We start from the raw sequence: 14,647 nt of genomic DNA on the forward strand, positions 1-14,647 counted from the left end.
GGGAATCGCAATCGAGGCCGATCTTTGTTCCATGCAGCGCGGATCCTCAAGACATTTCCATACGAGACACTTCTGCGGATCGTCGCCTGGCAATCTGGATATATTCACGTAGCGCGGACTGTTCTTAATTACGAAGCATACAGAAAGATAGGAAATGTGTGAATGTGTTCGAAATACCAGTGTGAAAAGGTGGTTAGACATAAAAAGACACCTAAAAGTTGCAAGGTATTTGTTCAGGTCTTGGGCTTGGCTTTCTACGTGACTGGTTTTAATCCTGCCTTCTAATTAAAGTAATTTATATTTATAGTTTAATGTAGTATTTAGAAGAACTCCTCTTGGATTCTAATTATTGCAATGCTCAAAGTTCACGTCATTGTTTCTTGAACTTTATACTCTCCTTTCATAATTTATAAATTTTGTAGGATTAGCTAAAGTACGCGTTACATCAATGTTGTATTTAATATCTCTCAACTGCAGAAAAATAGTGATCCTCAATTATATTTACCACGAACAAAATATATTAAGATTCCTTCCCCATCAAATTTATGTGCATTAAAGGCAAGGATTCGTATTCACCCGCTTATTAACGTTAATAAATAATTTCACTCTATTGCAACGAGAACGGCGGAAGTATGAATGCGTAGGATTCGTATGCTCGAAGAGAGTTGTAGAAGTTAGACACTGGAGGTACGAAATATCCATTGGTTGAAAGTCGACCAAGTAATGTGCCCGATAGAAAGTAACGAAATGTCGATCCCCCGCTAATTTTACGACGGAAACCGAGGCAGCCGAGTTGGACGTTTCGCAAAAGTCGAGTGAAAACGCCGAGTGCTCGGCGAGATTCCAAAGGCCGTGCACCGTTTTACCGAATCGCTGTTCAACCTTGCCTTCGGTCAGTTTCAAGGTAACAAGTAAGGGAATCGATGCTCTCCTTTTTCCCTTCTCCCCGGGCACGTTGCAGATTTTCAGCTGAGGGGTCCAGAAACAAGTGTGGCAGTTGACCCTTTTCAAGATTTCCTTTTGGTTTCGTTGCAAACACTTTAATCTGTAAAATGGTCCTTTCGAGGATCCAGAAGACAGACGATAAATTCGAAAATATAATTTGGGTCAAAAGAAGCTTCATTCCTTTTTCGTTTCTTCTGCCACTTCAATTTTGAGACGAAATTTCATTCAACCGAATAACATACAAAGATAGAAACAGCTGGAATATTCAGGATATTTCTAATTATTAAGAATTGCAAGAAATTGACAGAGAACTTAATCGAGACTGCTTGCTTGTTATCAGCCATAATCAGAGTGATGCGAGTTATCATAATCACAGGCAATTTGTAGCTCTTGATGGATCCAAGTCTGTCTTTAATAGGTAAACTACGTTCTGTCCTCCACAGACCATTTCAACTATTTAAATTAATTATATAAAGGTTATTTAATTGACGCAATTATTGTTACGTCACCGAAAGCAAAGTAGCGGGCAGTGCTATAATTAGAGATTTAAGCGCGTGCTGGCTGGTTTGCACTGTCTCATTCTACTCCATAAGCGCGCGACCAGTCCTGTGGCCGACAAAGCTGTCTATCCGTATTCAGAAGAATTATGTTGTAGATTACGTGGTTTATAAAACACTGTCAGATTCAGCGGGCATAATTGCTCCTTCATCTCTGCTCGAATTATTGCACTTCGAGAATAATCGTTTCCCAGCGAAGAGGGATCGTTATCAGTTAACTGCAAGGTGATTAAACATAGGCAACAGTGTCTGTAACGGTAATTCAAGTCTGACATTTGAACTTTGAAAGTTTTTCGCCTACCAAGGACAAACGATTACTGCCTGCAACAAATACGTTAATACGAAGCAACGGGAACTTTATATCTGCATGTTCCTCGCGCCCAGTCTGAATAAATATCACACAGTGTTACTGCCTTTCAATTATTTACGTTCAAGTACGTTTGCAACAAATTGGAGCACGGATCAATTTCTACGGTAACTTTACGTTAGTTTGTTTTAATGAAAACTAAAGCAATACATCTTTCAGGTGTTGCTCGTTGGGTCATTGTAAAATGTAGAAGTAGAATTTAAAAATCGAAAAATGATTGTTCAGGGTGTGGAAGGTGAATGCTTCTTATGTAATGATTTGTTGCAAGTTATGGTAGAAGTGTTCAGAAATAATTAGATTGTAATTGTGCAGGATACCAAAGGATAAGTTGTCGAAACAGTTATTATTAGCTGTGTTTTCATCGTTGTGTTTTTAAAAAGATCAATTGCAGAAGTTTTAATGATCCCACATGTGTGTACAGATACGAGCACAGTAGCAAAGCTAGATCAACGGATTAAATTAAGTTCAACACGCGAAACTGTTTCACTGCGAGTTCCTAAGGTGAAATTATTATGTAAAGGCAGCGATGTGGATATTGAGGTCACGTAACTGAAATAATATATAGTACGTAGGCGTTGAGGGAAAAAATTAAAGAATGCACTTGCCTCTATCGCGAATTTACCATTTTCTTTATTTTCAGAGACTTATCCAACGTCGGTGAAAAATATCCCACAGTGCGCGGCTGAAATTTCCACTGAATAATTTGCTACAGGCGATGTAGGTTCGCCGACCTATCCAGTTTTACCACTTCCATTACAAATATGTATATTCGTGGAATTAATCTACATAGAATCGCGACAATATGCAAAAAAGGTACAAGTAAGAATTTTCTACAATTTATAAAAAAAAATTAAAGAAAAATTTAAGGCATAATAATACCACAAATTACACAATAACTCTGTGCTGTCTCAGAACACTATTAACCGCAAAATAGAACCATACCACGCGTATTGAGATTAAGAAATTACTTCATTAATCAATAGTGAAAGTACACAACATACTTGCTCTGTTTCAATAAAAAGAATCACGACTACTGGGTCATTAGTAACTATATCTCTAAAACGCCGTTTCTTTGGAACACAACGAGCCGAGTGAAACATAAAAATGATCGAGCAGGCATGTAAAATAATTCCTTCTCCCCGCGAACCAGCGAATTTGGACAGTAATAAATCGCCATAATGAAGCACACGTGGTGACCGTTACGACCAAGAATCGGGGATACAGTGAAAGGTTCACGGCGGACAATAAAAATTCATCAGCGCTAGATCGGCGGTCCAATCGGGAACATTAGAATGATTTTCAAGAGTCACTAGAAACTGGAACAACCTGCCGGGCGACGACGTGCGGCGTATACGCGTTACAGCAATAAGGTAATACAAGAGGGCACGTGGACGAATTAGATCCATTCCATCAGCCGAAACCTCCATACGCCTAGCCCGATCCTCATTACCCGCCACCCACGGCAGCCCGTGCCCACAGAACAATCCAGCGCTTCGATTAATTGCACAACGTAACCGCGAGCCTAGTAATTTCGTTAAATCAAGAGGCCAGCTGGAAAAGAAGCATTACAAACGCCTTTCGCAACCAGCCCCTCCAAACTTTTTCACGCTTGCGTTCCCTATCAACGCCCGCCATCTGCCAATGAACGAGCATCTCTAATTCGAAATTTGACTGTGGACCTAGGGGACCGCGTAAGTCTTCTCCAACTGTCCGAGATGCATGGCCGAGCGGCGAGGAATGCGCGCCGTCGTTTAACCGTTAAAAACGTGCGCGGCGTCAAAAGTGGTTCATCGGTCCAGCCGGTCGGCGATCGATTTTCCAGATTCCCGAGAAACCGGGGCAGACTGGTGGGGAACATTTAGGGGATATAAGGTGCTGTAACAAGACAAGGCGGCCGTATGAACAGGAGTCGAATAGATAGTGAAAGTCCCCCAGAGCTAACAGGAGCGTAGATGGCAAGAGGGGGGTAGGAACGGGGGACCCCAGTAAGGTATATGAGGGCCTCAGTTCGAGCAACCGCTGGTACTCTAGCCTCGCTGCCTACTTACATTCACACACACTAACACAACTCACCACCTGGAACACAATGCACACCGTCGCGACGGTACGTATTCAGTGCGCCATCATCGTCATCGTTCTTATTACCGAGCCCTTCGCGAATCTCGTCACCCCACTTCTAATACATCGAGCGTCATCCTCCGCGGTTGTCGCACGATCGACGTGTCAACGTGCTCCCTCGCCGCCCGCGTCGTCGTTGGGCCACCTGGAGACGTGGTCCCGCGTGTGATGTGCTCGTTTCTGTCTCGAACTGTGCTTGTGACTTGTGCATCCTGACTGGTGCACCGCGACTGGACCCACAGCTATGTCCAGGCTTGATAGAGTTCGGCGGTCTGCAGCTCGATCTATGTAGTCGTTAAAGGTCGCTAGTTGGTTCGACCGAGAGTCGAGCGATGTAACGAGCGTGGAGGAAATTTCATTAGGCCCGGGCAGATGGGTAGCGGATCGTTATCCACCGCGTCGGAGATGAATCGCGGTTGTGCAACTCGTTACGTGCGCGCGCGAGATTTAAAAACGTTACTTAACAAAGGGGCCGTTCCTTTCCACGTTCCGTGAAATCCTGAAAGTGGTGCGCCGCGTGGCGCTTCGGCCGCGCAGACTTTTATTCTCCTCGACGCCTACTCGCTCGACGAAACGGCATTATGTAATGATCCCTGCCGAGCAGGAACACGCTCGAGAATTATGTCGGTCAGAGCGCGTGGCGGTAGAAACCGTTCGCGGCCGTTCGGGCGGAACAACAGGAAACCCGTTGCGCAGATGGAAGCCCGCGTAAGAATGCCCGTCGACATTTCGTCCGCCGGTCGTTTAGTGGACCGCGCATGCCCGCGCGACGTAGATTAGCCAGCTGGCGTGTAAGCGTTTATCGCGTGGCTCGGCTCGGCTAACGAGACTTTTACCGCGTAATCTGCGACCTGGCGATCAAGAATCCGGTATCCTTCGGCTGTGGTTGTCCCATGGACGTGGTGTAATAAAGTTACGTCTGGCGGTTAAGGCTCTGGTAACAACGGAGGGTCATGCATCACTGCTCGCGGACCTTTCCGCGAGCAATTACGTTTTATGAAGCCTCGAGATTAACACTTTACGCGACGCTGACCGCGGGCCGATTGAATTTATAGCGCTCGCAGCGGCCGTGCACCGTCATGAATCACAAGACGCACGAGTTTCGCGAAATATATGAATGGTTGAAAATGCTCTCTGAATGAACAGAGGTTGTTAATTGCATATTATAAGGAGGGTGCACATCGCACGCGAATTTAATTGTTCGAAGTACATTTCAAGGGAGATTAGCACTCGAGACTTATGTAAGTGTAGTGGTATCTTAAGGGGTCATTCTGGTAATCACGCCGAAAAATTCGGCAACATTCAGGTTTATTTCTCGGTGAATAGAATGAATAACAATGTCAAACTTTTTTTTTAATTTATTAAGCTACTTATAATGTATACGGAACAATTTATTAAATAAACTTTTAATTGTGATTTTTCAATGTTATCTGGTGTTAAAAATCGCGCCTTTGAAATGACAGCGGGAGTGGTTTCAGCTTACAGATTCATCTGAAACAAAAAACTCAAACTGATTCTTAATCATTATGAGTACCGCTGTCGCAGGTGCCAGAATTATCCACGTAAGTCAAAACTTAACAAAATTGCGCGCATTAGAACTTCAAGTCTCGAAATTTTCCATTTTTACTTGCAGTTTGAATGCGCGCAATTTGTTCCGTATACATTGTAAGTAGCTTAATAAATTAAAAAAAAGTTTGACATTGTTATTCATTGTATTCAGAGAGAGAAAAAAACCAGAACGTTACCGAATTTCGCAGCGTGATTACCAGAATGACCCCTTAAAAAATAGGTGGGAAATCTGTGAATGTGTATGGCAGTCTCGAGCCACCGGTGTCTCCCCTTAGAAAGCTCTAATTCAATTTTCCGGGAAACGTTACCGATATCCTGAAGAAAGAAACCGCGGAAGTGGGAGTCACTTAGTAATTGCAGTCGTGATCTTTACGACCGCTAATTGTAATCGATTAGAGGCAGAAAAAGTAACTGGGGAACGATAGTGTCGGTGATCGAACGACGCACGTAACGTTCTCGATGGCGATCGGCGATTAGAAGATTTCTAGCCTACTTCTAATAAAAGCAATTTCCACAGCAATAACATTACCGTAGGATTAATTGTACATAATCTACGGTGTCCGTGTCGCGTTTATATCCCCTCGCACTGACTATACCCAGAATAACACTTATCTCCACATCCTCAGGTAATATCACTGGTGGCTGCCATACTGTCAGTATCGGCTCAGCAATACCAACAACCAGGTGGCAACTATGTCGACGAATACTCCGGGTACGAGTCGCCAAGGCCAGCTCATCCAACCCCTCGCAGCTACTCCGCGGACTCGGCGCCGTCTCGCCAAGCTGCCGCTCCCACTACCCCCAAGCCAACTCCAGTGGCCATCTTGAAGCAGATAAACAGGCACAACGAGGACGGCTCTTACACGTACGGCTTCGAGGGGGGCGATGGCTCCTTCAAGATCGAGACGAAGCTGCCCAATGGAGAGGTGAAGGGTAAATACGGTTTCGTGGACGACACTGGCAAAGTGCGAGTAGTGGAGTACGGCGCGAACCAATATGGCTTCCAACCCGCCGGCGAGGGTATCACTGTGGCGCCACCGACGCTGGTGGACGAGACTACCAGCAAGGAGGCCCTGCAGGCCCAGGGGTACCAGGACGAGTACCAGCAGCAGGCAGCCAGGGCGCAGCTTCCAGCACCTCGACCAGCACCCCAGCAGATCCAGTACGACCAATCGGCCTACCAGCAGCCCCAATCCCACACCCAGGCCGTCTACTCCGCGCAGGTGGCGCCCAGGCAGCAGTCTCTGCCAAAGCCACCCATTTTCACGCCCGCAGCCGCTCTTCCCCAACCCGCGTACCCAAGGCAGTCTTCGATCCTCCAGCAAGCTGAGGACCCATCGCCACCTTCCCAGCTGTACAATCAGGGCCCCGCTCAGTTCGCGCCTGCCCCCGTTCAGGAGCACCGCTCCCAGCCACAGCCGCGCAGCCAGAGCGGCGGCATTCTCGATCAACTGGCCAGGGATTACGCTCTGCCTCAGGGATCCTCGCCACCGTTGCACGACATCAGCTTCGGTTACTACTAGGCCCCTCTAGTCCCCCCCCCCTCCGTGTTCGTCAGGGTGTCCCCCTGCGCGTTTTGGTCTTTCTATAACGTTCGAAGACGCGATGCTTCGATGGCGTGCCGTTTCTTTCACGTGGTCGCGGCGTGGCCCGTCGACTCTGGCGGGCTGCTCTGGGATTCGTGTATCACGTGACGATTATTGCCGAAATGGAAGCAGCAAGGGTAGAGAGCTTGGGGAGATATTGAGAGGGAGTATCGTGGAGAGGAGATTAGAGAGATTCTGTTCGTAAGAGATCTAGGGTATTCTTGCGATGTAGATGAATAAGCTGGACGTCCTTGGTTTCCATTTCGGTAATAAGCAGGTCGCTGTCGTGTCTGTCTACCCGAGTCGTAATTACTCTAATACTAATAGCACGAGTCCATCCTTGCCATTGGAACCAAATGTTAAGAGAATATTTGATTGCGAACTCTGCTAACACAGGATTGTTGAATGGAGATATAGAGGGTACTGTTACCGCGACTGAAAGACTTTGTGCTGTCGATATTTTCTCGCTCTTCTTCTATCAAACACTTCTGTATAGTGAAAGATTCCAAGGAATCTCGACTTAATTTTAATGTAGCCCTTACTGGACATATTATGTATGTAGCTCGTAATGAATTTTATTCGATGAAACTGTTTGGTTCTCATTTTTCAAAACATCCGATTCCTCGGAGTGAGAGTACCCTCGTTTCCACTTGATCAATGCGAAAAACGTATGTAAAAAATATTCTACTCGCTTGCCCCGTGGCGTGAAAGATTGTAAAGACATTGTAAATAAAATTCCACGATCCACGGCAGGTGTCCGTGCTGGTTTGAATCCTGCGGAGTGCAGTTTCCACGCGTCGCGAAGGATAACGTGACCATGTTTGTTTTCTACCAAGGAGAACCCTCGCTTCGTCAAGCCGCGTCTTCGAGTTCGTGTCTAGCGGGACTGCATAATAAATACAGCACGCTTACTATTTGTAATTAGATTGGAATAAAGTAAGACCAACGTAACACTTCACGTAACTGTAACGCCAACCTATTTATATCTGATTATGAGGATTAAAAATCTTTCTACCCATGATTCTGACGCCCCCTTTGATCGCAGGTCACGTTTCAATTTTATTAATGAACGCGCGAGCGAATATTGACAAATGGCCCCTGCAACTTTCTAAGCGGTCCCGTTTTTGAACTGGTCTGACTGGCATAGTTGCTTTCAACAAACGACCTTTCGAATTATTCCTTCTATGATCGACATAGCAACGGGCTCACTTTAATTGTATCAGGTTATACCGGAACCACGTTCGTTGGAATTTCAGTTACGAAATTTCGACGACCTTCGTATTCGTTCCACAGAAAGGTTTATGTGGACTGGACACTACAATGGTGCCGCGTGGTTACGTCGGACTTCGAAGTAAAAGGTAATATAGTGATTGTGTCTATTACGTGCCAATTAAGCTGTTGATGGATGCGAAATTTCTGGAGCTGTGAGGCAGCAGGAGTCCCACGAGGCTGAGGACAGTTTCTATGAAGAGCTTTCTACAGTTTCCTATAGACATTTCACTTTCCTTGACATCTGCAGTGTGGTTAAAGTGTGTATTGTTAGGGACGGCTATTTTCAATGTTTAACTTTCGTGTTGGAGTATTTCTGATTATGGAAGTTCTGTAAGAAGCTAGAAATTCAATTGCTGAAAGTACCCTAAGCCTTCGTGTACCTATTACAAGCAAATACTTCTTCTGAACTAATTACTTGAGTGAAATAAAGTTGCACTGAAATATATTGAATCAAAGGTAAGAAAATAAAAATGAAGAAAGTGAGAGATGTGAAACTTTACACTTCAGTTTCCTCAACTTTTTCGAAAACTTACCTTTCACGAACTTCATGTCTCCTCAGTTACCATCGCAGTAATGTAACCTGAATTCCGCGTGCAGCCTGCAACGGCGGCTACCAGAAATACATTCAAGTAAAGTGGGTTCCATAACAGCTGCGCCTTACTCTACGATATAGAAAGTGCGAAGCGCAGAAATTACTGTATATTTAGTAACAAATAACTCAATCACATTGAAATTAATCAATGCATCTGTTCGATATGATATACTGTCTTTTCTCCAAGGTTCTTGTTTTTCAAAGACCAATTTCCTAAGCTCAAATAGACTGCAGATTAAACTACTTTTTTGCTAAAACCATATTCCTATCCAATTTTCAAAAACAGAAAAGTACACACGTCTATTTTCCTAAGTGAATAGTGAAGCTAAGGTAATGGACGTTTCAAAACAAAGAATAGTACAGCTACGCTACTCTTTTCCCAAATCTTTCCATCACTTTTCCGGATCCATAAAATGACGAAATTCCTGCGTACGAATGTATAGAGTTTACAGCAGTCTTCTCGCGCAACGAACAAGCTCAGCAGCGACACGAAATTCTCTATTATCTCCCAGATCTTCGCCACCGAAATTCGTACAATTCCCACGCGCGTCCTTTTGTTGCAACTTGACAGTTTTCTACGCTACAACAGCGCTTCCTTCGATGTCGCCACACCGACATTTCTCTGGACACTCGAAGGAATATGCGTGTACCGTGGCCCACGTAGCCTTATTCAACAAAAGTACTACTCCATTCAGAAGATTTCGAAGTTAAATATGGCTCCATTGTGTTTTTCGAGAACATGAATATTCACTTCTGTTTCGCTGACCGCGGTAGTAAGGTACGCTTAGTGTTGCCTCACGAAATCTTGAGAATTGTTCCAAATTTCAGCACCTGTATCTACTAATCCCTCTGTAACACCCATGCCACCAATAATCTCCAACATTGATCGAGGAGTTGAAATGGTAGACGAATGCCAAAAAAATGAAAAATAAATTTCATAGTCGAGAAGGATGTGGATTCCATGCGGAACGCGGTGGCAAAAGTTATAAATTATTTAACTTATTTTATAATACTTAAATTATATAACTCATAATTATATAACTTATTTTATAATAATTTATTTCAACTGTTGTGGTGGAAAACGTTGGCAGTACCAGCAACCTTACGGCCCTAATATTTTTATTTCCCTCTAAATCTGTAAAGGTGGTATACGCTGAAAGTCCATAGCGATAAACGATCAAATTGCCAAATATAACAATGTAAGTGAGGAAATTGAACAGACATCCCTTTTTTGTTTCCACTGAAAATTTTAACTACTCGCACTTTCATCCTTTACCATTTCAACTCCTCAATTAACAATTCCCCTCAAAACTATCTGAAATAAAAGACACGCCAGTGCACTTATTATTACTACTCTGTAACCCAACGAGAAATCAAGTATTACTACCAATATTTCTCCACAAAAATCGTGCAAATGAATCCACACCACGAGAAACTTTACGGAACGCTTGCACAGAGTGCTCACGCGTCACAGGTGCAGATACCACCCTTAAATTAGTATGAATAAGACGTCAAGGATTACAGGACGAATCGCAGGAAAACGTTCTGGCACCGTACCAAACGATCGTGTCATAATGCACGTCTGCGCGAGGTGAGCATTACTCCATGTGCATTGACCTTCTTCTTCTGCGCAACAAGGCTGCCGCCATCACGTTCGCAGGTGTAACGTCGTACGAAGATTCGCGGGTTGCGCAATGACGTATAATAATATCGACGCGCGTGTCAGTGACTCGGGGCCTATAGAAAGTTGCACTCGTCAAAACTAATTCGACTTTCTTCCGCGTTCTTTTGCGACTGAACAATTCCGTTGGCCCTCGCACCGGTAATTTTCTCAACGACGAATAATCCTTACGATAAATCTCACGAGACAATTAAGTCATTACTTATTCTATTATTTTCTAATTCCTTTCTAATTAGGTGCATGAAATTAGACTCTCACGAGTCAAGTTATATATTTATATTTTCAAAAATCTTATCTCTCGCGACTTCTTTCATTATTTACAGTTAGTTGTTGAGATTTTTGTCTGATGACAGAAAATTCTCGTGTAAAATCTCATCGTGGATTCGCACCCTTGCAGTGGAACTGGCAGGCCAGCATAGCTCTTAGAGTTGATAGAAATTTCATCGAGGGCCCGACAGGAGATGCAGTTCGGGTGACGTTTGTTATCGTCTAAGCGAGTCACGCAAAGTTTGCCCACGGCTTTCAACATGCCAGGCCATAGTTACAGGGACCTGCCTACTTTGCCGGAATTTATCGTCATCGTTGGAATCGTTGATTGGTTGATGCAAGCTGTCGTGACCTACCCGTCGATTTCAGTTCTGCGTAAATGATTTGAAACGTCTTGGCAACTCTCGCCCAATGAACGGTGACCTATAACGGGGGTACACGTCAGATACGGCGTTTTCTTCTGGGGAAAGAAGGTGCGTCTGCGGAAACCTTGTTCAGCACGGTCTGTCGGCTGTTTTGCGAGCTACTGTGTCAACAGTCATTGATCGTTCCGTATAATTCGTGACGAAACAGCAATGCTTAAGGGAGTAAAAAAGGATTGGGCTTGTTTTCGGTTAAACGTCTCTCTCGTCTTTCTGATGTGAATTTTTTTTTTTGAGAGGCGGGCAGAAAGTTTTCAGGAGATCGATGAAAATAAATTGTGCAACATGGATACGATGAATGCACGTGAAATTTGCTCGGAAGCGAAAGGAGAAATTGCCCATCGATGAAGTTAACAAGTACTTGGATAAACACAAACATGATCTCGGTGTTTCTGCATTTTCTAACGGGGATCGCGAGACATTAATAGCACGGCGAGTAATTTTTATTCGTATAAAGCCGGAAGGTGAAACGGAGATAAGGGAACAAAGATATCTAATGAAATTGTAAATCGAGTGTTGCAGCTGCGAGCGCGAAGACGGACACGTGAAAAGAACTTTCCCCTTCGAAAGTTCTAAGACGGCCAGCTGAGTAACGTAGAAGCGTTTTATCCTTGAGATTTAAAACACCATCTTGCGACGATAAATAGTTAATAGTATTAAAATAATATTTCAAATCAACCAACGTATAAAAAGTGTAATTTATTACAGTCATGAATGCTTGGTTATTGGTGGGTTACTATTTTATTAATACACTTGTTAGCGTAGAATCTATTATTTGTATATATTACTAGGTTCTGAATGTATTAGTGGTGAGATCTAGTCATTAATATTTTAATAATATTATTTTTAATCATCAACTTATTTTACTACGGCCACTTAATATTATTCTAGCTATTACACTATGAAAATTGCGTGCTACTGATGCATTAGCATAATCTTAACTGTTCAGTTTTCCATCCTCCAAGCCAGAAAGTTTCCACGAAAGCAGTTTAGTTATCTTTATATCCTGAAGACTGAGGAAAGTGGCTATCCAGTGGCCATTGAATGGCTACTCGCATATTCCTCTACCCCATTCAATTAAACCATTTCCAAACGTTAAAATCCGGCCTGTTACTGATAAATGGGGCACATTATTCGTGAGATATAAGCTTAATGGCATTTCATCTTTTTGTGCAAGAATAATTTAGAATTCAGAGCAAAGTTCCACTTTTCTTGCGTCAGAGCTGTGTCCCCTTTTTCTGCCCAACAGAAACGAGGTCTTAAAAGCCAGCTAGCAATGAAACGGGGAAGCACAGTGCAAATAAACTTCACCAGTGCATCCATTCGTTTCTTTCCATTGATGGGGCCGAGAGTGAGCTGGAATCGTCGCCTCTTTCTCGCGGTAATGAAAGTAGGTAAGTGCATTTTCTTCCGAGAAACCGGCCCCGCGATGGAGCATAAATCTGATAAATCATGACAGATAAAGCGGGTTATTCGTGTTATTGATTTCATTCCATTTTACCCGCGTTTCGCGTCTTATTAATACCATCGAGGGATAAAAAAATACACGGTCGTTTAATGTAATTCACTTTCTACGTTACAGGTGAACTTACAAGGCTCGATTACTCCCCGTGTGCCAAAACATCTGGGAACACAACAAAAATGAAAACACGTTTGACTAATCGTTCCTCCGAACCGTACAGTGCAGTCTAAGGGATTTTTTACTTTGCATCAAGCGCAGACTTTAAAGGACTGTAAAAGGTGCTCGCACTTTTACCTCACACATTCTTTTTATAATCTCGCACCTCTGTGTTCAAGCGGATTATGGAGGTACTTTCTAAACGCGATACTGTAGGACTATTAGCGATGTTTCGATAGCTGAACCGTTCGTTTAAAATTCGATCAAATTCGAGGAACGTATCGTAAACAGATACCCGGCGGGGAAAGTTTACTTCCTTTTGTTTTCACTTTCAGCCAGTGCATAGCGGCATTTTTTTACGTGCGTTACGTTTTAGGTGCGCGAGCGTAAGCTTGATGCATTTTAAAATCTGTCCAACTTGATGGATTCGAATCCACTTCCGGCGGAGTTATTGGACGTAGTACTTGGTGTTCAGACGACGCGCGCAGTTAGCGAATCGATCAACTGCAACGGATCCGTGTGTGCATCCCTTGGCCAATGAAATAAGGGAAAGTCAAATTAGCCTGAGATTTCAAGCATCACGTGCTTTATGGACAGTGCGCGAAGTAGGAACATCGACGACTCTCTCAAATTACGATGCAGCATTTTCGAAGCTGCTTCGGTTATCGTCGGCGATCAAACCGCGAGATCCCACTCGCACTTTCTTCTAATACCAGCATCGCGGGAGTCTCGCGCGTGGAGGATTCGTTGCGGTTAAAATGTGATTAATTAATGCCTCGAAGTCGTTGAACGCGGTATCGAGCTTCCTACTTTTAATAAGCTTGCCGATGGTTTGATTATTTACTCAAAGATTCAAACGTTGTAATTACGAGGTAGGAATTTATACTTGACACTCAAATGGACGTGGCATCAACCTTCCATTTAATTGCTACTCTACGCATGATATTTAAATTCTGCATGTGGTTCGAAGTGTCAATTGCAAGAGTGTATTAAATGGCACAAAATGTAATTTTCTACGTTTTATATACATTTTATTATAAAATGGTAGAGTCATATGCAGCTTTGAATGTGCATAATATAAGTTTCTACGTTCTAGAAAGCTGCATACACTTAAAATGCAAGACAAACTCTTCAGAAATTTTTAATTGCAACAATATCTCATACTAAACACGTATAATAAACACATTCCTGAGTAAATTCTTCCTACCTGCGCATTTAAATTCCAATTACATAAATCAAATTGATAATCATCTAAGGAAGAATATAATAATTAATAAGCATTCAACAACGAAGGCTTGTTCATAGAAAAATAGTACAATACCACTAAAAATGGTACAATTATCCTTCACCCTTTCCAAGTACTACCTCCAAAAAAAAAAACGTCACACCAACAACTGCTCTATCTTCCAACAAACACCCCAAAATTCCGCGCCACACCTTCTCAAACATGATATTAAACCAAACAACCCTATTCCAAAGTCTACCCCCGAAATCCACACAAACAATCCCCAAACAACACCAGCAAAGCATAAGCTACACACTCATTCATCTTCCAGAAACGTTTCGCCTGAGAGTCACGTTCCAACGGTGCCCGAAAACATTCCACCAGTTACGTCATTCCATTGGGCAGGAATCGAAATGCAGCCTACAACG

The 14,647-nt window shown here is 43.3% G+C and overlaps 1 protein-coding gene across 5 annotated transcripts; it reads left to right on the forward strand.

The window, feature by feature from the left end:
• Positions 1-1,535: 1,535 nt before the first annotated feature.
• Cpr97ea (cuticular protein 97Ea) lies at positions 1,536-8,100 on the forward strand. Of its 5 annotated transcripts, XM_076816191.1 has the most exons (6): positions 1,536-1,936; positions 2,029-2,104; positions 2,182-2,433; positions 2,510-3,239; positions 3,553-3,973; positions 6,183-8,100. In XM_076816191.1, the coding sequence occupies exons 5-6, from the start codon at positions 3,956-3,958 to the stop codon at positions 7,077-7,079; spliced, it is 915 nt and encodes a 304-aa protein (XP_076672306.1). In that variant the 5' UTR covers positions 1,536-1,936; positions 2,029-2,104; positions 2,182-2,433; positions 2,510-3,239; positions 3,553-3,955; the 3' UTR covers positions 7,080-8,100. The 5 variants fall into 5 exon arrangements, with proteins under 5 accessions (XP_076672306.1, XP_076672307.1, XP_076672308.1 ...); XM_076816192.1 differs by having other exon boundaries at positions 1,536-2,104; XM_076816193.1 differs by lacking the exon at positions 2,029-2,104 and having other exon boundaries at positions 1,536-1,759.
• The last annotated feature ends 6,547 nt before the right edge of the window (positions 8,101-14,647 follow it).

The sequence above is a fragment of the Andrena cerasifolii genome, chromosome 7 (assembly GCF_050908995.1).
Source record: "Andrena cerasifolii isolate SP2316 chromosome 7, iyAndCera1_principal, whole genome shotgun sequence".
Lineage (NCBI taxonomy): Eukaryota > Metazoa > Arthropoda > Insecta > Hymenoptera > Andrenidae > Andrena > Andrena cerasifolii.

Coding starts and splice junctions, on each gene's coding strand:
- Cpr97ea (XM_076816190.1), top strand. CDS start 4,609: ATGTCGGTCAGAGCGCGTGGCGGTAGAAACCGTTCGCGGCCGTTCGGG. Junction 4,696..6,182: donor TTGCGCAGATGGAAGCCCGC/GTAAGAATGCCC, acceptor CCACATCCTCAG/GTAATATCACTGGTGGCTGC.